Below are 22,614 nucleotides of genomic sequence, written 5' to 3'. Positions count from 1 at the left end.
GGAGCAGAGAGAGGCAGCGCCGGGAGCAGAGAGAGGCAGTGCCGGGAGCAGAGAGGCAGTGCCGGGAGCAGAGAGGGCAGCGCCGGGAGCGAGCAGAGAGAGGCAGCGCCGGGAGCGAGCAGAGAGAGGCAGCGCCGGGAGCGAGCAGAGAGAGGCAGCGCCGGGAGCAGAGAGAGGCAGCGCCGGGAGCAGAGAGGGCAGCGCCGGGCCCGCCGCCGGCTGCTCCGCCCGGGCGCGCGGGGGCCGCTCGCGGGGCGCGGCGGGGTCCGGGCCGGCGCCGCCCGGTGCGCGAGGCCGGAGGTGAGCGGGGGCCGCGGGGGCCGCGGGGCTGCGGGGCCGGGAGCGTCGCTCTCACCCCGTGGCATGAAAAACGATGCGACTGAGGAAGATTTTCTTGGCAGCAATGAAAACTGTTCTCAGAGAAAAGGACGACAAAGCTGGGCAGGAGGCTGAGATATTTCGTTTGTGATTTGAATTGTTTTTAGAAAGATTTGTGTAATGAGCAAAATTCAAGTAGGATAACGACAAAAAACCAACCAAGCAAAGCAACCCTAATTTTAGACTGTAGTTGCCGAAGACCTCAAATCAGATACTTGACAGCAAATTCCACTTCTGGAATCGTTTAAAGCCTGACCAGCTGGTAGGTTTTAGGAGGTAATGGCAATCAGATAAGAGTAAACTCAGGTGTCAGGGCATGAGGTGAGTGTTTCTGGAGCAGACCGGTGTTAATTTGCAGTCTGACAGCTGAATTTTAGCTCACCAGATTGGAAAATGCATCTTTATCTATATCAGTTTATCATCTTTTAAAGGTAATTCCTTCTTTTGAAAATGTAATATGGAGTTTTGTGAGATAAGTTTGGTCAAAGTCAGATGGAAGGTGTGTGTGAGAGGACGCATGTGGTGAAGTTTGTCCTCAGAAGGAATCTACCTCTCCTTCTGCCAACAGTGAGAACTGGGGTGAGGTGTGAGACTCAGCTGGTGATTGATGAATCTACATGCTCAGGTTTATCAAGATAGCCATGAGGCTTGAAAATGCAGAGGATTTTTTTCTGTATTTCTGTTTAAAAGAAAAAAGAAAAAAAAGGACAAAGCTTTTTTTTACCTGGGAGTTGTACACTGAAAGATAAGACTTTGAGATGCTTATGTTCAGAGCAGCAAAGAAGCTGCCAAAATGGGAAAATGCAGCCAAAAGAGCTTTTTACTGAGAATCAAAGCTGCTGAGGCTTATTAGCTGTTAAAATCTGTTGATCTGTTGAAATTTGCATATAATATTAATTTTCTTAATCTTATCCCTATCTAATGTCAGAGTTTTGTTAAGGAGATAAAGCAGAGTAGAGACTTCACAGCTTGATAACTGCTTCCAGACAGGAAGGAGGGTAAACACCTGCAATGAAAAATTATTATTGTCCTTTTCTTTTGTTGTAGTCTACCAAAATCCACAGAAATGGCTTTGTTTTGCTGTCACACCAGTAACTACAAGAGACTTGGCTCCTCTGTTCACATGTGGCAAAGATTAGATTCATGCTGCCAACCTTTCATGTTGGGCTGAAGGATTTCAGCTCTAATCAAAATTAAAAACTCGTCTGAGTTGGTGTCCTTTTCCCATGTTGTTGGACGGTGTCTGGGAAGCCCCTGCATTGCCAAATGAGAGACAAGTGGTGCTTGAGGATGTCTCAGCTATCTGCTCTTGCTTCCCAAGTCTGTCTGGGGACACCAACCTGTCTGAACTCCAGAGGCTCACAGTTGGGTACTCGTGCAGGCATCCTCACAGGCTTCAAAGTTCAGTTTCCTGGTATCTGCCTTTCTGTTGAAATAGAGTTAAATAAGGCTTCTTTTTAAAGCTTCTCCTCGTGATGGAGCTTTTTTCTTCACTTCCTGAGGTCACCAGATTGATGGAGCGCATTTCCATTGGGTTTTTAAACACCACTTACAGTTTCTGATGTCCTTTTGAATGCAGAACTTAAATGATGTCTGATCTGAAGGAGAGCATGAGCTCTGGAAAGTCAGTATCTTGACAACATCCAATCTTTTATAAACCTGCCAGCGTCCAATAAACACAAAAATTACTAATTCAGGCATTCCTGCAATTTATGTTTTTTCTGACAGGCCGCTAATTAGAATCCTTGATCATATTCATGAGCCCAAGAAGGCTCAAGAAGCAAAAAAGTGTCAGGAAAGTGCAATTGCTTTCTGTTCTTTGAGATACATAACAAGAAAATGGATACTGTTTTTCTAAATTTTTATTTTCTATTTTAGCTCTAGCTTTTATAAAACCCTCGATTCTTCCCTGCGAAGCTCTTTGGGGGAAATTGCTTTCAGGCTCATAGAGTTATCCAAATTTTTCTTTTCTGACATGTTTATGGCAGAGAACAATACTTTGCAGGGCAGGAAAGGAAGTGAAAGCCTTTGTAGATCACTTATTTTAGCATTATTCTAGGAAGTGGCTTATGTGGGCTCAATATACAGAAGTCAAACTGCAAAGCTGCTAATTCTGCTTGTGAAAAGTGACTGTGGTAAAGGAGTGTTTAGTCAATACAGCTACAGATGACAAGGCTCCAGCCATCTGGGCGCACGCCTGAGCTTGGTCTCCTTTTCTTCCAAGGCAGTTCCAAGGTACAGGTCCATGGGACTTGTCTTTTTGGAGAGCACTGTGCACAGAACTAGTACACGAGTTGGGTTTGTGACCAGTGCTTGAAGCAGATTGAGGCACATCACAGCTGAGCTGCAGCAGCTGGGTTGCCACCTGCCAAGGTCATGAGGATTTGTCCAGACTTTGGAAGCAGTGGTTGTAAATGAAAGATCCCTCAGGGAATCTCCGGATCCTCATTCATAGCAAATTTCTCTGCAAGAGAGTAAAATGCAGCTAGAATGTTATTGGACGCTACTTTTTCAGGTCTAAGATGAGTAGGGGATAGTTCTTTTAACTTGTTACTCACTCCTGAGAGAAATAGGAGAAAAATACAGGCATGGTGTTTGGTGTGATATGATCCAGAGGGTCCCTCAGTTGTGTATGTACACCCAGAAATTGCTTGGGGGTGCATCTATCACATATTTAGGCTTAATTTTCTGGTGGGTTTTTTTGTGTGTGTGTTTTGGGTTTTTTGTTTGTTTGTTTGGGGGTTTTTTGTTTGTCTTTTTCTTTTTGTTGTTGGTGGTGGTTTTCGTTTGGTTTGGTTTTTTGGGTTTTTTTAGGTTCCTTCTGCAAAGGTCAGTAAGGACTTGATGATATGAATCCTGATATTTCCAGGTATGATGTAGCAGATGGGTGTTTGGAGCTCAGCAGAGGTACGGTTTCATTAGCTTGAGCTGTGTTCCTGTAGAGAGAGGTGCCACCTTTGCCAGGTCCAGGCCACATCTCATTTCCCCTTACAACTTACACCGAGCCTGCACAAATGATTTTGAAGCCGGGAGGTAAATTGCACTGAGGAACTGGCACGGGGTAAAATCACCCCCAAGTAATAAAACCAGAAAAAGTTTGGTTTAAACCCAGATCTTTTTCTCAAGCTGGTTCTCTGTGAAGCCTGACAAATCGCTGTGCAGAGCGTGGCAGGGTGGTGGCAGTGATGTGGGAGAGCTGGCCAGGAACGGGTGGAGGCCGGGGTCCAGTCTTTGATGGCTCTGTTGGTTTACTCTGGCTCTCAGTTGTAAGGAGCCTCTCTCAGCAGGGGGATCTTCATGCTGGAAAGAGCAGCAGTTTCATTTTAAGGACTGTAGTGGATCTCTCCACCCACTGATATAATCTTCAAGGAAGCACATCTGTTTCTTTTCCCACTCTGGTCCTCCAGTCTTAGGCTTTGTTCAGGTGAAAACAAACTTAGAAGAAAGGAGATTGTAGAACATGAAAGAACTGACATGCACAAGTCAGAACAAATAGTCCATCTTGATTTTCTGTACTGTAGGGTGTAAGTAACATGTAGTTGTTCTTTGAAATGCTGAGTCATTATATCACAGCATTTTCTGAAAAATCACATTTGTTTAATACATTTAGGCTCATTAGATATATCCAGACATTACTATGACATAACAAGTCCACACTAAAATCCAGTGGGGGTGCAGCTGAACTGAGGGGCATGCAGTTTTGAACTGACTCCCCTTTAGCTGTGAATTTAGAGCCTGTTGATAAGAACAAAAGTGTCATGAGATTTCTGGAGTCAGAATTGTTTATTGTGCTCTGTGTTTTATATCCTGCTTGTATTTCCAATGTCTGTTCCAGGTTTCTTCCCTGTGGGAGAAAAGCCACGCTTTCATGTAAAGGAAAAGTAGAAGTCAAAAGGCTTACTTCAAAATAGATTGCTCTTGAGGAAGCCAAAATCTTGTAATTATTTCTTACAAGTAAAATTAATTATCCTCGTTCTAGTTAATAGTGAGATATTGAACATTTCAGTGGCATCCATTGTAGGTGTAGAGTTTGCACATTTCCAGCCCCATTTCATTGCAATGCCACACACTGCAGGTTCTGTTGTAAAGGCTGGAGCTCAGGGAGCCCCTAGACCTGGAGTGCACCTGAAAGGAGCTGTAGGGGAACCTCTGCCAGGAGCTGGGCACTGCCCCTGCCCAGCAGCATGGACAGCCCTGGAATGCCCAGTGCACCTTCTGGTCCTGGATGAGTTCCAGGAGCTGCTGCCAGCCCAGGCTGGGCCTGTGTGAAGCTGCCACAAAGGGCTGAGGATGCAAAGTGTTGTTCTCCACTGGATGCATCCTGGCCACCACAGGTGTTGGCAGAGCTCCTGTCCTTGGGCCTGCTTGTGGTGTGACTCAGTGCTGACCTGGCTGTGGGGTGCTTTTCACCTTAACTAGGTGTCTGCAAGTCTGTTCTGTGCCCTTAGCCACCCTCCTCATTCAAATTAAGGTTTGCATTTTATTGTGGGTCTCTGCTCTATGCATGTATTCACCTTTAGTATATCTGTATCGAAAGTTTCATATTTAATTCTACTGGCATTCTATAGCAGGTTCTTCTTAAGTAAAAAGAAAAAAAGTCATAATTTTCCCAGTTTTGAAAGTCCACTTAAGGCTGTTCTGTTGGGGGTTGTTTTTGTAGTGTATGCCTCAGCAGGTTTGTCCAGAATTAAACAGCAATGTCAAGAACCCAGTGCATGTTCCCCACTCCTTTTCCAATATGCATTAGTTTTAATTAATCCAGGAGTTTTATTTGGAAAAATAGGAAAGACATTCAAAGAGGACTGCAGTAATTCCATAAACTTTGAGACTGATTCACCTTTTACCGAAACTGGTTTTGATCAGAGCTAGTGTCTTTGTTTTAAAAGTCAGTTCCAAAAATAAAGAAATTCTTAAAATACTTTTCTTTCTGAGGTTGCTGCGCTGGTAGTCACAGGTTATGGCATATGCCTTCCAACCCAACAAATGCCAAGGCTTTGAATCAAAGCAGATAAGGAAAAATAAATTGTGAAAGAGGTAAACTACAGGCTGCGTTCACATTGTTTTGTTTGTAATGAGCAGTGTTATTTTTATCCCTGAGGTACTATAAGAGCTTTTGGGACAACAGCTTCCCTGTCGTTCATCTGTCTGTCTTCATACATATTTGAAAGATCCTTCTGCAGGGTTTGAAAGATGAATTGTCAGAGTTTGTGTTTAATGTTTTCAAAGAAAAGATCAGAGGAATTTTTCTGTTTAGAGAGGATATTGAATTAAAAGCACGAAAGCAGAATTCCCCAAATAATCCCTTCTGTATGACTTTTCTTGTAAAGTTACTTGTGGTGAACTGAAGCAAGAAGAAAGTGACCCTCGGTATCAGCGTTTTAAAAATAAACCCTTAGCTCAGGCAGCTGAGCCAGGGCTGTGCCCGGGAGCCGGGGGTGCTGCTGGGATGGGGGATGGGGTGTCCGAGTTCTCTCTCAGACCCTTCAGCAAACACAGGCTCCTCAGTAGAGCAGGAGGGGGAGTCCGGCTTGAGGAGGGACTGTGTTCCTCAGAAGACCAAGAGGACCCCCAGGGCTGAGCAATCCCAATGAGCGCTGTCTGTGTCCAGCAGGATCCCTCATTGAAAGGGTGCCGCTGCACATGTGGTTATACCATCCCATAATGCCAGAATTACTGGATAAATAGCACAGTTGTTGCAGCCTTCAAATCTTGACAAGGAATACACCGTCCTACAGTGATTTGTTTATGTAATAGATAAAGCTCCATTGGAGGCAGGTTCTCTTCATGTTAGCCACCTTCCAGCAAAGAAAAGAGCTCAATGCCTATGGAAACAACTGGAGTTTTTCATTCTGCTTTATAGGCTGCTCCTAATACAGAGCTTTTAAGTTATCTGCACTAATGAAGAATAATTCATATTCACATTTGTTTTTCAATGAACATCATCATGTGATAGATTGCATTACTCATTAAGCAGTAATGCTTGTGAAAAGTGATTCTCAATGGTTTTAATCTTGGAGAAAGGCAAATCTTTCTACCAGTTGCTATCTCAATGTTTTTGACATATTTTGCTTTTGCAGTAATGTTGGGAATGTAGATGTTCTCAGATAAAGTTTTATGTTTTGTGTTTTGAAATGAAAAATCATGAAAGCATGTACTAGTTTTACAGGTAGGAGTATAATTTAAAAGAATCTTAATTTTAGCATAATTAATTTTTTTTTCCCTAAGCTTTGGAACAGGCTGGGGAGTTTGCAAGAACAAATACCTGGGAAACTGATGGAACAGTTGATACTGAAATTTAAAGACAACTCATAGAAAGTAATTAAAGCCTGTGTGTTTCCTGCATGAGGGAGAAGAACGAGGGTTGTGTGAAAAGTCATTTACTGTGTGTGTAGGTGTACTGCATTGTAATACAGGATGCTTCCCTCAACTTCACGCAACAGATTAATCCTAAATGATAGGTAAGCACTTTTCTAATCTATGTTGGCATTAAGGATGATCCAATTCCACTTTGCTGTTTGATCTTTGCGAGGTCTGTGGCAGAGGTTGCACAGATCGGTCCCTGAGGCCTCCTTGTTTAACACAGCAGGTTCTCTTGTTTTGACCCAACATTGGCTGTTCAGGAGTTCAGCGCTCAGGGGGATGCTCAGATGTGCTGGTGTGATGAATTAGAAAACTTGACTGGGGAAATGGCCTGGCTGGAGAAGAAAGAGGGATAAGAGTGCTTGATTCACTGTAGGGCTTGACTGTATGAATTAGGAGCAATGGTGACACTTTGGGCTGCAGGGAAGTAGGAACTGTAGGTGAAACTATGGATGAAGAGCTTCTGAGGGCTGCACAGACTGTGGAACCTGGGGTGTGGCTGAAGACAAAAGGACAGGAGAGGAGGAGCTGTCCTGGAAGGGACCAGAAGGGCTTGCCAAGGGTGATTCTTAGAGGTGAGGAGAGGGCCATCACAACAGTACGATTATTTAGGAATGTTTATGCCTCAAAAGCGCTGGAGAGTCAGGTAATGCATTGGAGAAGCATTGCACTGTCACATGAGCTCATAAGAGGCTTTATTGAGTGCTGTGTTGGTATTTTAATGTGATTCAAGTATGGCTTGGAAGCTTGAACCTACTACCTGCTTTTTGTTATTCTCAATTTTTAAGTTAGGATTAAACTTTTTAAGGCCTGGTATATGTTTGTAGAGTAGCAGGGTTAGTGATAATCTGTTGAGTGATTGCAGTTGGTAGTAGAAACAGTGTCAGGGGTATGTACTGTAATGAATTATCTGGACAAATATTTTTTGCTCCTCCAGCATCTGAACATCCATGCACATAAACTGGGTTTTAAGGCCAGAACTTGTCTTTGGAAGAGTTTCTCACAAAGTTATTGCTGTCCAGGCTCAAAGTCTTGAGCCTTATTCAGTGTGTATTCTCACAGTGTGATTCCTTTTTGTGCCTTTCTCTTCCAAAATCTGTCAAAAGGCTTCTATTGGTGCATGAACTGCTTGTTGGTACAATCTTTGTGGATAAATAGCATTTCTGTTTAGAGGCTTTTTGGCAGTTTTTACTGTCTCTTAATTCAGATTGAAGGACATGATCTTATTAAGATTGCCTGACTCTTTCTTTGATACTGATCAAATTTAGAGAAAGAACAGGTGAGCAGTTCTAGGAGAAGTAATCTCCCTCTTGATTCTTTGAGTGATCTTCCAGCCTGACTTCTTAGCTCACTGTGGCCTGAGGCCAATAACTTGATTTTCTTCCTCAGTTCTATCAAGTGATGTCAGACAGTGATGGCTGTTTCTACAGTGAGACTGGAGGAAATAGTAGGTGTCAGGAGAAAGAATGAAGGAAAAAATGCAAAGAAATTGATAAGTAGCTCCTTTGGGGTTTATAGGTACCTCCTTCTTATATTTTACATTTGCACTCTTGAGAAACCCACATAGGTCTGGACTGTGTGTTTTGTGGAGATGTTGTAGCTGGTGCTTTGACACCGGTGGTGTCTGATGTTCTTACTAAGCCATGATATGGTCTCTAGTTTTCTGCACAGGGATGTGGCCAAACAGTCAGCATGCAGTCTCCTGTGGTTTTCCGCTGATTTTTGTTTTGTTTTTGTTTGTTTGGACAGTTAATGTTCAGTAGCAGAACATTGTTCCCAAGTGTCAGGACAACAAGGTTTTTGTTACCTCACTCTGTCCTTGGAAGGCGTGTTACTTCATGTTAGCATGTAACAGGAATGTTACTGCATTTAATAATTCAGCCGTGAACTAGGTACCAGCCAAACAGCAAAAGTCTTCTTGCTTTTACCCTGATAATTCAATACAGCACTTTGTTTTTCAGACAGTTTTGTTTTTTTTGATGAGTGCTGCAGTTCAGCCCAGGTTTTTTGCAGCATTAGTAGGGAAGTATCGCCAGGTTCTTGGAGGAAAGATATGGTAGAAACAGCTGTGGTATTTCAAAATTTGAATCTACCGTCTTGGGTTTTTCTTAAGTTTCAGGAGAGGAGATTTGTGCTTCTTCAGGGATCTGCTTGGCAGGAGTTCATGGGAGACTCTCCTGGCAGGTAAAGGTGCTGATCTTCCAGGACCAGATCCAAGCACGTGTAGTCCATTGCAACATGCAAGAAGACAAACAAACATGGTAGGAGGCAAAGGAGCATGAGCATGGAGCTGTTGTTTGAGCTCAAACACAAGCAGGAAGCATCAGGAAGGTGGGAGAGGTATGAATGGCCAAGAGCAATATAGAAATGTTGCCTGGGGAAAGAAGGATGCAGGGAGGAAAGCTGAAGCTCAGCTGGAGTGAGGGGTGTGAAGAGCACCCAGAGCAGCTTCTGAAAGTACATTGGTAGCAAGAGAGAGGCTAAGAAAAATTTGGACACACTGCTCTGACCACCTTTTGACCAAAGACATGGTGAAGCCAGAAGTATCTGGGGCCTTTCGGCCTTTTTTTTAGCTGAATAAACTAATGCTTGTTTTTCACTGGGCAAAACCAGGAAGTTGTACTCGTTCCCCTCAGTGAGGGATGACTGAATGAGAAGAGCTGTCTGATTTGCATTCTGACGTGGTGAGTGACATCAGCTGAAACCCTGCTGTGCTGTGGGTGATACCTGCAGTCTGTTCAGAGCCAGCACTCACAGGCACAGCAGCCCAGCAGGGAAGGAGCTGGCAAGTGGAGCATAAGGTATGGGAGGTTAGTATGTACTTTATGCTGGGTGAGGAAGATGTTCTCTGCAGATCTAGGTAAGCAAGTTTGTCTATTGCGGGACTTTTATTTGCGGTTTCAAATGTTTAATTGGGCATTTTAGGGGTTTTCTGCAACAGAGCTCTCCCAAAAGATGGAAATTTTGGCCTTTGAACAGAGCAGCGTGTGACTTGGAAAATGAATTTATTCTTGTGTAAACAGCAGACATGAAATAATTTGGTAGGAAATGTCAGCTGGTAGATCTAGGTGAGGAGAACATCCAAAAGCTAGGAAGTTGAGGGTAATTGGACATTGGTGGAGAAACAAGGCTGCACAAATAATTTCAAATTTTCAGTTATCTTCCAAAAAAAAGGATATGGAGAACGGAGTCTGGGTGAGGAGAGTGAGCCTGGAGAACATAGTGTTGGTGATTACAAAGGTGAGGAGGTTGTGGTTTCATTTCTCTTGCTACTGGTCAGAGTTGAAACATCTTATTTGAGTCAAAAACAAATGGAGGTTCTGCCAGAAGCTGTAGTTTTAGGGAAAAGGGTATGTAGAGTCACAAGAGAAAGAGAGAAGAAGGCTGAGGAACTAGAGAAATAAAGCAGAATTATCTGCAGGTAAAAAGAGATTAATGACAAAACTTGTACACGTGGTTGGAGATTCTGCATCAGTTATGGCCAGAGCAAGCAGGCTTGTAAAAATCTGCAAAAGAAGTTCAAAGAAATAGAGGTGTACAGGGTGATGAGTTCCATAGGAATGTTACTTTGACAGGTTGAGGAAGCATGCTAGGAGAGCTAAGGCCAATAAGTTGTTCATGGACTGGAACTATATGGAAAGGTTTAAATATCTTTTCATTACCATGGGAGGACCTTCTTAGGCATTTTTCTTAATTGATAACTTTCAGCTGAGTCCCTTGGACACTGTCCATCCATGGTTAAATTTACATTATAAGAAAAGCCTTAAAATGGTGAAGAACCAAGGGAAACATAGTTAAAAAAGGGATCTCGGGCAGGGGAAGTGTTGTTTTGAGTAAGGTGATATCTGAAAGCAGATATGACTCCAGGATGCTAACAGAGATGAGGAAATGGAAATGAACATATCAAAACTGAAGTGAAATTTGAAAAGCCTAATATATTCCCTTCAGGCAGGTGACTCTAACTAACTAATCTCTGTCTCAGTATCCTGAAAATAATGCTACCTGTAATTAAAAATTTTGGAGCAGAGATTTTTTTATCCATAAATTTTACCAAATCTTTAGTGATTTTTTTTATCTATAAATTTTACCAAGTCTTGATATATATTAGGAGAAATGTATAAAAGATTTTACCAAAAAAAAAAGAAAAAAAGAAGCAAAAATTATCCTAGAACTATAATACTATAATACCAGTATTGTGATCATTAGTGTGAAAGTTTAAAAAAAGAAAAATCCTTGGAGATGGAGATTAAGATATTAAATATAATATGGGTGTTCAAAAGATAGCCTGTGCTATGTTAGTCAGAGCTTTATTTGATAAAATTATTTCTTTATACCTAAAAGAGACACAGTAATTTTTGTGTCTAAACTAGTAACTTCTCTTGGGTTGCTCTAACAAGTAGTTTTAGTTGAAGACATCAGAATTATGGAAAATATCAAACAAGAAACTGCCTAGAAAAGCTATCGGGAGAGAATTTACTCATGGAGTTCTTGGCTAATTGAATTCTTAGTAAAATGACTTAAAGGTTCAAAGACATAATAGGCAATGGAAACTCAAATTTAGGCAATATGGACCAGAGTAGGAACACAATGGCTCCAAATTCCAGTTTGAAATAACAGGAACCTTTAGAACTATATGGAAGACTTTGTTTCTCAACCCCAGTTTCTTGGGAAGATAGGACAAGCCTCTCCATTTTGGTCTCCAGCAAATCAAGATTGAAGAAGCTTTTTTGGTTTTCTTTAGCCTCAACCCCATGGAAAAATAAAGCAGCTTGACTCGAGAAGCAGCATAACTGCATCCTTGTGGTGGTGTGCTTCCCCATTAACTGGTGATTTCCCCTGTGGCAGTGCTGTGCTGCAGGGGATATTTGCATCCTGGGAAAACTGGCCCTACCAGGAAGGCTGCTGCAGGAATCCCCGCGCTGCTCTGGCAGCCAGGCCATTAACGTGGTGCTGCAATTAAACTAATAAGACTTGGCTGACCTAAATGGCTTGGCCCAGAGCCACTGCAGGGATGTTTGTACCTTTGGCATGGTTCACCCACAAACCTGTATAATCCACCTGCAGACAATGGCCCATGTCTGCTGTAATTGAGCACTCGAGGCCTCTGTAGCCAGTTCTTTCCAAGACGTGTAAGCTGTTTGTTTCGTCTCCACCCTTATCTGCTATAGTCACGCATGTAAATTTACATGAATATTTGTGTACCTATATATTAATGTTTTGCTTGGGAATGGAGTCTGTAAGTGAAGCAAGAGAGTAACTCTTTGAAGATGTAAGCAACAGTTAACATTGCCTGGGTAAACCTGCTTAGCCATTTTACCTGTGAGACGAGCAGTAACCTCCTTAGCTGGAGTCCTGCTTCTTCTCAAACAGTTCTGCTTTGAAAGTAAAACCAAGCACAAACCTGGCCCTGCAGGGTTCAGTGCAGTGGTGTTCTGTGGCTCAGGGTGGGGAGCCCTGCTGTGCTGCTCTGCTGCAGGCACTGGAGATGCAGCAATTCCTGCTCTCCTTGGAGCAGCCCAGCAAGCCCAACAGCAGAGACCTTTGCAATGCTGAGGATTCAGATGAGACCACTGTGTTCACAAAAACCAAAAAAACAAGCAACACCAGGAAAGGCAAGATTCAACAAAGTAAATACAGTGGATGAAGCCACTGGGCAGCAGAGTCCAGTTGCTTCAAGATCTTCTGGCTGTGTCACCTCAAAGGACCTCAGTGAAGTCTCCTCTTGGTGCACTATGGGCTCGGGAAGTGCTGAAGCCTTGTCCTCCCTTACCCAATGGTGTAGCTGTGATACTTCTCTGGTTTTGATTTCATCCTTACATGTACCTTTCTACAACCAACCTAAAGCTGTTCTTTCAGCATTTACTATTTTGTTGGTTGGTTATGAAGTCCTTATGTTGATCTGTCCAGTGTTTCCCACGGCTGTTTGTTATCTCTGCTCTTGCTGAGCTCTGTGTGAGGGGGTGTCTTCTCTGTTAGACCTGTGTTCAGAGCTGAAGGGTTTGGTTCTGCACATTCACAGTGCAGGATAGGTGCTGTGTGAGGTGTAAAGAACTGAGAAAGAATGGGCCCACTTACACTTTTCTGTGGGTGCTCAAAGGGCCTTTTAGACACACCATTGTCTTCAGCTTTCCAGCAGCCTTGACTTGAGAACTTGACCTGTATAAATTGCAAAAGATATATGTGTTGCTTCATGTAGTACCGTGTTCTGTATTTTTGGTTTTTTGTATTTTTTGTTCTGTATTTTCTGCAATGTGTAAAGACTGCTGCAAAGATGAAGAAATATTCCATGAGGGTGATCCTGCCTATCTGTGTTTTGCACACAAGAGTCAATTAGGTACTGGCTATTTGCTTCCTTAGCACACTGAATCTATATATCCCCCCTAAGCAAACTGGACGTCTATTTTATGTTCTTCCACAGAGAGTCCCCAGTGGAGTTCAGCTGCTGTTCTCTACCAGGTGTGGTTTTGTGTTGTTGCCAGATATAGACAGTTCTGGAGGGAGAATGTGGGAATGTGTAGCTGCAAAGCTGGCTGTGATGGCAGCTTTCCCCAGCATGCCTTCTGTCTGCACAGTGGGAAAACCTACTGAAGAAATGGTTTTTGAAGAGCTGAGTCAAAGAGGAAGTGTAATTTTTCCCTGGAGTTCTCCTAGGTATTCCTAATGATTTTCCCAACTAGAGCTGAGATTTTTAACAGCAGAGAAAGTTTACCAACATTTTGAGGTTGGTATGTTCAATGCCTGTAAAGTTCTTTGCAATTCAGACACCTCACTCTGGTTATCTGGCTCTTCAGGCTGGTGTCCAGTACTGTCTGAAGTGCACAAGTTGTTTTGGTGTGGTGTCCCCATGCTTCATGGGGACAGGATGTTGAATTCATCCTAGGCTAAGCCCATATACAGTTTGCTTCTACACAAACACATTTTTCTCTAAAAAATGCAAGCTTTTATGGAGAAACCTGGGTTCACACAGTCTGTAGGAAATTTGGGGACATCCTGAAAAAATGGTTCACCGAGGTCTGGGGGTTCAGCACAGGCCCCCTGTCCCGTGGGCACAGGGCTGTGTCACCCAAGTGGAGCTGTAGCGTGTTTACTGAGCAGTCTGAAAAGCTTTTTCTGGCAGGTGTGTATGTGTGCTTCAGCTAGCTCTGTCACCAGGGAGCCATCACCAACCTCCATGGTCCTGGCTCCAGGTGCTTTTGCCGGAGCACTAAAGGGAAAGGAAACTGTCCCAAAGGATCCTACAGCCCTGCCAGAGGAGCAGTGGTTGGTAGCAATGTTCCCACCTCCAAACAGCCTTGGTGGGGACAGGCCCCTGAGAGCTGTAGACACTCGAGATTTGGCAGGCAATTCCAAAACTGCTGCATCCTGCTTGTCGGGCTCTTAAAACAGGATTTGAAGAATCTTTAAACTCTCTGTATCTCCATTTAGTGGAGATGTGCCAGTGGTTTTTGTCCAGGTATTGTCTGGAAGAAGAGCTAGAAGAAGGAATGGAGAGCAGCCTGGAAGTGGTATCAAAACTGCAGTTTCAAGAGGCCCAGGAGCTACACCAGCAAGAAAATACTGTTGATTATTGTCAAACTGAAGTCTAGTAAAAACCTGGATTGTTCTTGACAGTGCTAGTGAAGCCATACATCCACTTCTTTTGGTTGCAGTTCTTCAGTATGTCAGGTTTTTGATTTTTAGGAAGATTTTTATGCTGTGGGTTTTACTATGAAAAGCTGAAATCAGGCAGTGCACAGTGGAGGAGAAGAATGCATTTTTCATAAGATGGTTTTCCTTTTTCTTTGGGGAAAAGAGGAATGTTTTCCTCCTTTCTATATAAGATATATAAATTCTGTATATTATATATATTTTAGGGATTAGAATTTAGGCTTTTATAAATATATAAGTGATTAGAAAGTTTTCATCCACTTACTATCAATTACACATATATTTTTAATCAGCTTTGTCCTCAAACCAAATTGGATATGCATGTACCAGGAGAAATGAGTCAAATCTGAAGAAATAGCATCCTCTCCTTCTCTGTTGTAGTCAGATAAAAGAAACATTGAGGGGAATAGTAAAGTCCAAATCAAGAAAAGATCTCACATTTCCTTCCAGTGCCTGAAGGGGGCCTACAAGAAAGATGGAGAGATACTTTTTCAAGGGCTTGGAGGGATTGGACATGGAGGAATGCCTTCAAACTGAGAGAGATGGGATATTAGGAAGAAATTCTTCCCCATGAGGGTGGTGAGGCCCTGGCACAGGTGCCCAGAGCAGCTGGGGCTGCCCCTGCATCCCTGGCAGTGCCCAAGGCCAGGCTGGACAGGGCTGGGAGCAGCCTGGGACAGTGGGAGGTGTCCCTGCCATGGCAGGGGGTGGAATGAAATTCAAGGTCCTGTCTAACCCAACCCATTCTATGACTCCAGGGCTGTGATTCAGAAAATATCCCTCAGATACCAAAATTGTAGAATGAGTTTAACAGAGAAATTGCATCAGAATTAAAGATATCTTCAAAATAAAATGACTGCTTAATTTTTTATTTGATAGGCAGTTCTTGCAGAAAATAGGCCAGGCCTTGGGACTGTGCTTGAAGAGAAGCTTTATAATACTTGGGCCAGACACTTACATTCTATGCTTTTTCCCTAGTTTCCTAAGGTGGCATTTCCTGTGCACTGTTCTGATTATCTCAAGGGGCATTTCATTCCCATATTCTTCTTCTGTGCTTACACAGAGTTTGTTTGACTTCAGAGCTTCTGTTTGGGATGTTGGTTGTTACCAGCTAAGAATGAGCAATGTGTATTGGAGGGTGGTGCAGCTCATATTTCTGTATGAGGTAGAGTTATCTAGAAACAGTATTTGTGTGTTGAATTGTCACATCAACATTCTGCTGTCCATTTTGCTGCTAAACTCACTGATCATATATTTAGATTCCACATTCAAGCATAGTCTTTAAAATTACCTTAAGAACACAGCACAAAATCCGCCTAGCACAAAAATTCTTACCTGAAGTACCTTCCTTAATAATTCAAAGCAAAAAGATGATTTCTTTTCTTTTCTAAGGCGAAGTCTCAGAATAATAATGCATATACACACACACACACATACACATAATGGAATTACAATCTGTAAATAGAATCAAATAAATGCAAAAGATCAAAAACTGAAAAATAAGGATACATACATAAAAAGTAGAGCAGACTTGCCACATCCCCACAATACCTAGCTGTAGAGAGGAATCTCTGAACTGAGAAGTTTGGCACTAATACTCTGTTGAATTCTGAGGCACTTTTCTCCATTTTACCCCTGTTTTGGTTCAGTGCCAGGAGTCAGCATTTCCCAAGCACACGATAAGGATCTGTGAACAGGTTATCAGTTCTTTGGGCAGTGCTGTGTCCCACAGCCAGATGCCACCTCAGCAAGGGTGTAATCCTTCCTTGGCTTGTGCTGACAGGTTTTCTGTGTGCAGGGCTCACTCGATTCTGGTCTCTCCTCCTTCCAGGATGGCTCGCTCTCTGTATGAGTGGCTGTGGCAGCACGAGTTCTGGCTGCCCCCAGGAATCACCTGGGAGGACATGCAAGAGTCTGAAGACACTCATTACCCTCAGCCTCGTGATCTCCTGCTCAGTATCCCTTTTGCTTTAATCTTGGTAGTCATTCGGTGTGCCTTTGAAAGGTAAGTTATTTAATACTGTTTGTGGTTTCTTAGGTACAATGGGAGCAGTTTGGGTCCAAAAGCTGGCTTTATTGTCTGTGCCAATGCATGACTGAAGAGATCCACAGAGACTCCATGTCACAGTCTGCTGGCATTTTTCAGCACCTTCCTTTCAGCCCTGTGTACTGGCTAAAGAAGTGTGTTGAATGTAGAGCACAAACCCTATCCTTAGGGTCTATTTGCAAGCACTGTGACTTTGTACACATTGAACAGATCAGTGTAGGTGAGGTTTATGTGTGTGTTTTGCTGGTTTGTGTGTGTTGCATGTTACTTGCTGTTTCTGGGTTGAGTGTGGCAGAAATCATGTTAAGACTCCATCATACAGTAAAGTCTCCTTTATCTTGGGTGATGGGGATCTGGAGTATTGCACCTGACAGACAAACCTGAGCAAGATGCATCAGACTGGGCTGAGCCCTGTGCCTCAGCATCAGCCCTGCCTGGCACAGGGGTGTGTGGCACTGATCCCCATGTGGGCTGGCAGTGCCACTGCTCTCCTCTGCCAGGGACAGACATTTGCAGCTGCTTCCTCTGTCTTGAAGTTGCTACAGACCCTTCAGTGCTGGGCTGCCAGGATTTCTGCTCCTCTCGTTCTGCTACCAAATCTGCTTTTGGGGCTGCTTTTTGCAAACTCTGTGATATCATCCTCCAGTGCTGGCACAAGAAGTTACTCTGACTCAAGGATCTTTCTGGCCAGAACCATTTGAATGTTTTTCACATTACATTTCAGCACAGAAAATTTGGGCCTTATGACAAAAGTAAGGGCCTTATGACAATAGCAAGAAATCCTGCAGGTGTCACTAACTCTGAGTTTAATCATTAAAGTCCTGAACTGGTGCCATTGCTTAATGCAGTTTGGTCAGTAGTTAATGTGGTTGGTGACACATGATTTGCTGGTGGAAAACAGATTTACTACAGCATTAACTGTTGATAAGACTGCAGAGCAAGTCCCCTTCATGATTTTGAATACACTTTAAAGTGGTTTTCAGTATATTCAAAACACAGTACTCTTAGTAGCTCTCTGAATAAGTAATAATTCAAAATCTTCATTGGTTTTAAGTTTGGAAAGAGGGGAAAATGACAATTTAAAAAACGTTTTATTATTCTCTTTTGAAAAGTGGGTGCACAACAAAATGGAAATGGACTTTTCTGTAGACTAGAAGGATGTTTCTTCTGCAGATTCTCTGTGACACAAGGGTAGCTTGGAAAAACCTATAGAAGTTGAAATGATTCAGAACTCTCCTATAAGAATGTTTTTATCTAAAAATAGTAGCTGTAAGTTGGGGTATTTTATTAAAACTAAATGTGTGAATAATTACTGAAATAATCATTTTAGGATGATACAAGATTGGAATTAAAATATCTTCTTTGTAAACAATATGTTCAGTGTGCATTCCATAAATTCCATGGTTTTTGTCCTACACTTTCCTGGGTACGGGGCATCTTGGTTACCTCTATTCATGTGGAAACCAAGGTGCTCTGGGTAGCCATTAAAACACAAGTGACTCACATTTCTTTCCTGCTGGTGCAGAGACCTGGCTGGATTCCTGCTCCTCCAGGTGGGCCCTGCTGGTGGGTGACACAGATGTGCTTCTGGTGTGGAGCTGGAAATGGGGCCCATGTGCCACTGATGGCACTTGGCCAGTTTATGGCTCCCCAGTGCAAGACATGGCCAGGAAGGAGGAGCCAAACTCTTCCCAGTGGTGGCTCCTGACAGGACATGAAGCAGTGGGCACAAACTGAAATGCATGATGCTCCATCTGCACACACAAAAACTCTCTTCCTACTGTGACGGTGGTCAAACATTGGAACAGTTTCCCCAGAGAGGGAAGGAGTCTGCCTGGGCAGAGATACACAACACCCAGCTGGACACAGCCCAGGCAGCTGCTGGAGCAGCAGAGCAGGGCTGGGTCATCTCCAGAGGCCCCTTTCAGCATCTCTGATTCTGTGCTTCTGTCACTCCGTCCCTTTATTTCCTTACCTCCTGCCACACCACTCCCAGTCAATCTAAATATCTTTTTCATCTGCTTTTAGATGCCAATGCCCAAGTAAAAAGATTTTTTTCTTTCCCATCCAAGTGCTGCCTCAGCTGGGAGTGTTTCCACAGGCCTGGTCCTACTCATTAATTTTAAAGCTGTTTTGATTCACAAACTTCATTAAATTAAAGCTGCATGTCACACCCTTGAAAAAGATAACATCACAAGCCCATTTTACAGGTCCAGGAAACCTATAATCATAGTACTATTTTACCTATGCAAATTACAAGCCGGTGTTCTGAGCTGTATTCTTGTTTGTCCTAACTGTGCAGTAATTTATTTCAGCATGACTTTTTCTCATTCTGAATCATTACTGTTTCACATCCAGTTCATGCCGGAGAAGAAATCTTCCCCTGGGAAGGTGAGGTGTGAATCCAGCCCTCAGTTTCTCCATTGCCTTATCTGTATCTTTAAACAGTGGCACTGGCCCTGTTTAAAATAATTTATACCAAGTTTTAGAACTGCAGAAGGAAACGTTTATTTCTCATTTTCTGTGTAGATAACCCTGACTGTATATTTTTGGACACCTAGTCTGCAGATTGAAATGAGTGGCTGTAACTAGGGACAGGTTTGGGTTTAGTGGCTGTAGCTTGCCCTGTGGCAACTTATTCTACCTTCAGCCACCACCAGCTATTACTTGCAACTCTGCATTGGGTGCCAAGTTTTTCTCTCTCTAGATAGTTCCTGGTGGTGTCTGCTTTGGGATTTCAGACATGTTATAATGTGATTCATGTGATTTAACTGTGAGAAATCCAGGTAAATAATAAGAGGCAGGGGAAGTCTGGAGGATTTTCTGCAGTGTGCCATCATTGGCCACATCAGCCGCTGTGCTGGGACCAATTGTTTCATCCTTTTTTTAGGCATTAAACTTGTGAAAGGATGGATTTTCCTCTCCTTTGCACCAGCTGGCTGAACTGAGGAAAGCTGAGACAGCAACGTCCTTCCAAGAGGCAGCGATGCTGGGGATGAGGTGGTGGCTGTGGGAAGAGGACCTGCAGTGTCTGGGTGTGCCTGGGAGAGCTCAGGAGGTTGTGGGTGCAGCCCTGGGGGAGAAGAAACAGCTCATGGGTTGTGAAGCAACTCCCCTGTGAGCTGGTTTGTACTGAGGAAGGTGGGGAAAGATGGATTCAGGGCTGGAGAGTAGAAATCCCATTTCTGCTGCAGTGCTGAGCTATGCCACAGTACTGAGGCAGGAACTGGGGGAAGCAGTTAATGATGTCCTAAGAAGAGAGAGGACCTAGAACTTGGAACCTCCCCTGTTCCTTTAATGTTTCCCGATTGCACTTGTGAGTAGGAGATATGTCCAGCAACCATAACTTGGAGCTTGATTTTACTTAGCAGAACTTTTCCCTAGGCATAGTCCTGCAAGGATGTTGGCTACTCTTCTAGTTATGTAATGTTTAAGACCATTTCTGTAAAAATCAAGTTCTTGGAAAGCTATGATATTGAAGGAATATTGCAAAGTGTTTCTTACCTGCATAGTTAGTAAAATGTGGCAACTAAAGTCCTTTGAGAAATAGTAAAGCCATTGAAAACCAGACTTTACATACAATTTTTGATTTGTCTGACTTTGGGCTTGTCCAGAAACTTTTGGGTGTTGGGCAATTGAAAGGAATTGTCAATGAACTTGAATCCACACAGCTCCCAGATTTCACTAGAAGAAGATTTTAGTCAGAAATACTCGGTCTCTTTGTGGGAGGGTGGTGCCAGGATGTGAGCCATATGTTATACATTTAAAGAAATAGACACTCTTGATCAGCAGGAACAGATACTTGAACTCAAAACCAGAAGAAGGAAAGGACACCAATTCTGAATATTTTATTTAGAAATGCATCTTTCTAAAGCTTATTTTGCATTGAGACTTTTGTTGTTGATCAGTAATCAGGAAGGATCTGGAAACAGTTTCCTGTTAAGGTCTTCCAGGCAGGGCTTGGTGCAGGGATGAGGGACACATTGCAGCATTGAACTGAAAACGGACCTGGCTCAGTCTGGACAGCAGCACTGTAGTGAATCCAGGCCTTGTATCAAATGGAACAGTCAGTTTAACTGGTGTGAAACATTCTCCTGCAAGCAGGAGAAGGCAGAGACTACACCAGGAGCACAGCAATAGCCCGCTGCCAAAGGAAAGCAAGGAGGCCAAAAGAGACTGTGCAGTTCAAAGAACAGAAGTTCAAATTGCTGCTATCACTGGTTCTGTATTTCTTAGTACTTGAAGGTATTTGCAAGCGGCACCCTTATAAATAATATTTTAAAAATCCACCTCCAAAGTCAAATATTTCTTTTACCTCACACTAGCTCTGAAAGCATCTGCAGGAGTGTAGCCCACTTTTGAAAGATGGGAGAGTAGCAGTTTAAACCCATTCATTTAAATCCACTTAGTTTCAACTTCAGGAGGTTTTGCACAAGACAGCTTGTTCTGTGATTACTGAATAAAGTGCCTTGGAGAGACCTCTGCCATGTAAAACATGGAGTGAGATGTGCTCACTGATGGAGGAGTCGGCTGGTGATGAGAATCATCTCCCTGACTGTGTCTGACTCTGAGAGGAGACAGTTTAGTCCTCAGATTTACCCTTTTGTCTTGCAGAGAGCTGATAAAGTGCCATGATGAGGCTGTCTCTGCCACTGAGATGACATATCTGTGATGTTGAAATCAGTAGAAGCATCATCCTTTTAGGGCTGTGCTTGGAACAGGACTGAACTGAGAATTGAGTCAGAGCATACAGCCAACACATGCAAATGTCCCTTAGGAAGAATTTCAGGCCTTGTTTTCCCAATGATGTTCATAAAAGTAGGATTGGTTCCATAAATCACGGGTAAACTCAAAACCGGAATAACAAAGTAATTGTAACTGGTTACACCCTGTCTTCATCCACTGCTAGTGGCTTGTTTCTGTTGCAGAGAGATTTTATGCCGCAACCATAAGAAATCATCAGAAAATATAGAGAAGTCAGGGATTAAACAAAATTAAGAAAATTTTCAGGATACTTTTCAGTAAAATAAATTTGTTGGCAAGCTGCATTGACACCTGACATTCTCTTTGTTTAATGTATCTGGAAAATGTCATACATTGCAGTTCCCAATATGGCCTGAGAAGAAGTGGCAATAAGGTAGTTTTCAACAATATAATTTATTACATCTTCCTCTTCAGAGGTGCTTATATTGATGCCTGTTCTTTGAAAGATCAGGCCCACTGTTTAATATAAGAACCAAGATCTAGTGCAGAGCTTAAGGTGGATGTTTTCCCAACTTCAGTGGAGTTATGGATACTACTGAAATACTGTGTTATTGTTCTTAGCACAGGACCTGCCAGTCCAGTATCACTCTTATTAAACCAATCACTTCATATACAAAAAAGTCATTAGATGCACTTAAAACATTTATTTAGAGCAGTCAGAGCCAAACCCCAGAATTCCCAGTGATGGCTATATTCCTTTGCCACCCAGCAGCAGTGCCAGAGTGCTGCTAAATTTCACTGAAACTGGTTAATGCTTCCTCGTGTTTTTGTGATCACTTTGTGTCTTGTTGCCAGCAAGCACACTTATACCTGGCCCTTCTTTTAGGGTAGAAACATGTAATTTTTGTCGGCCTTGGTACATCTTTGAATGTTCCTATAGCCAGTGATGCCAAAGGAATTTCCCAAAGATAATGACAAAGAGCAATTGATACACAGGCAGATGGGTTGGCTGTGCAAAAGAAAAGTGAGAGCTGTTATATGAGTGAGCAAAATGTGTACCCATCCTGTGGTTTAACAGAAGTTACAGCATTCCTTAGGTAGGGGGTCTTTTTATTTTTTTTTTTTTTTTAATACTAGATAATTAAATTAAGAAATGAGTTCTTGAAAAGAAAACTTCTGAAAGACCCATCTGGAGGATTCTGGACCTGAAATAGTCCCTAAAGATATGCATATGGAGTATAAGCTCTATGACTAGCAGAAACCACAGGTAACCACACCAGATAATCACAGCCATAAATATATCCCATACTATGTTGAAGTAGAACACCTTTAAGCACCTGAACAGTGAAATAGCTTTTGCAGCTTTTTTTAACCAAAGTGAAAGGAAAAAAATCTTCTTCTGTGTCCAAATCATTAGGGAGAATGGATCAGAGGACTTGCCTGGACATCAGGAGTGACCAGGCAGAGCAGGTGTGGGC

At 42.8% G+C, this 22,614-nt stretch overlaps 1 protein-coding gene across 1 annotated transcript in view; it reads left to right on the top strand.

Moving 5' to 3' along the window:
* The first annotated feature begins 216 nt into the window (after positions 1-216).
* Positions 217-22,614, top strand: part of LOC136566873 (ceramide synthase 4-like) — a 39,759-nt gene continuing 17,361 nt past the window's right edge. Inside the window, exons 1-2 of the mRNA XM_066566219.1 lie at positions 217-300; positions 16,217-16,390. Coding sequence (XP_066422316.1) covers positions 16,218-16,390 — 173 coding nt within the window. The 5' untranslated portion in view covers positions 217-300; position 16,217. The remainder of the gene's footprint in view (positions 301-16,216; positions 16,391-22,614) is intronic.

Source organism: Molothrus aeneus, chromosome 27, assembly GCF_037042795.1.
Source record: "Molothrus aeneus isolate 106 chromosome 27, BPBGC_Maene_1.0, whole genome shotgun sequence".
Lineage (NCBI taxonomy): Eukaryota > Metazoa > Chordata > Aves > Passeriformes > Icteridae > Molothrus > Molothrus aeneus.
Note: the sequence above shows the minus strand (reverse complement) of the source record. Positions and strands in the feature narration are given on the sequence as shown.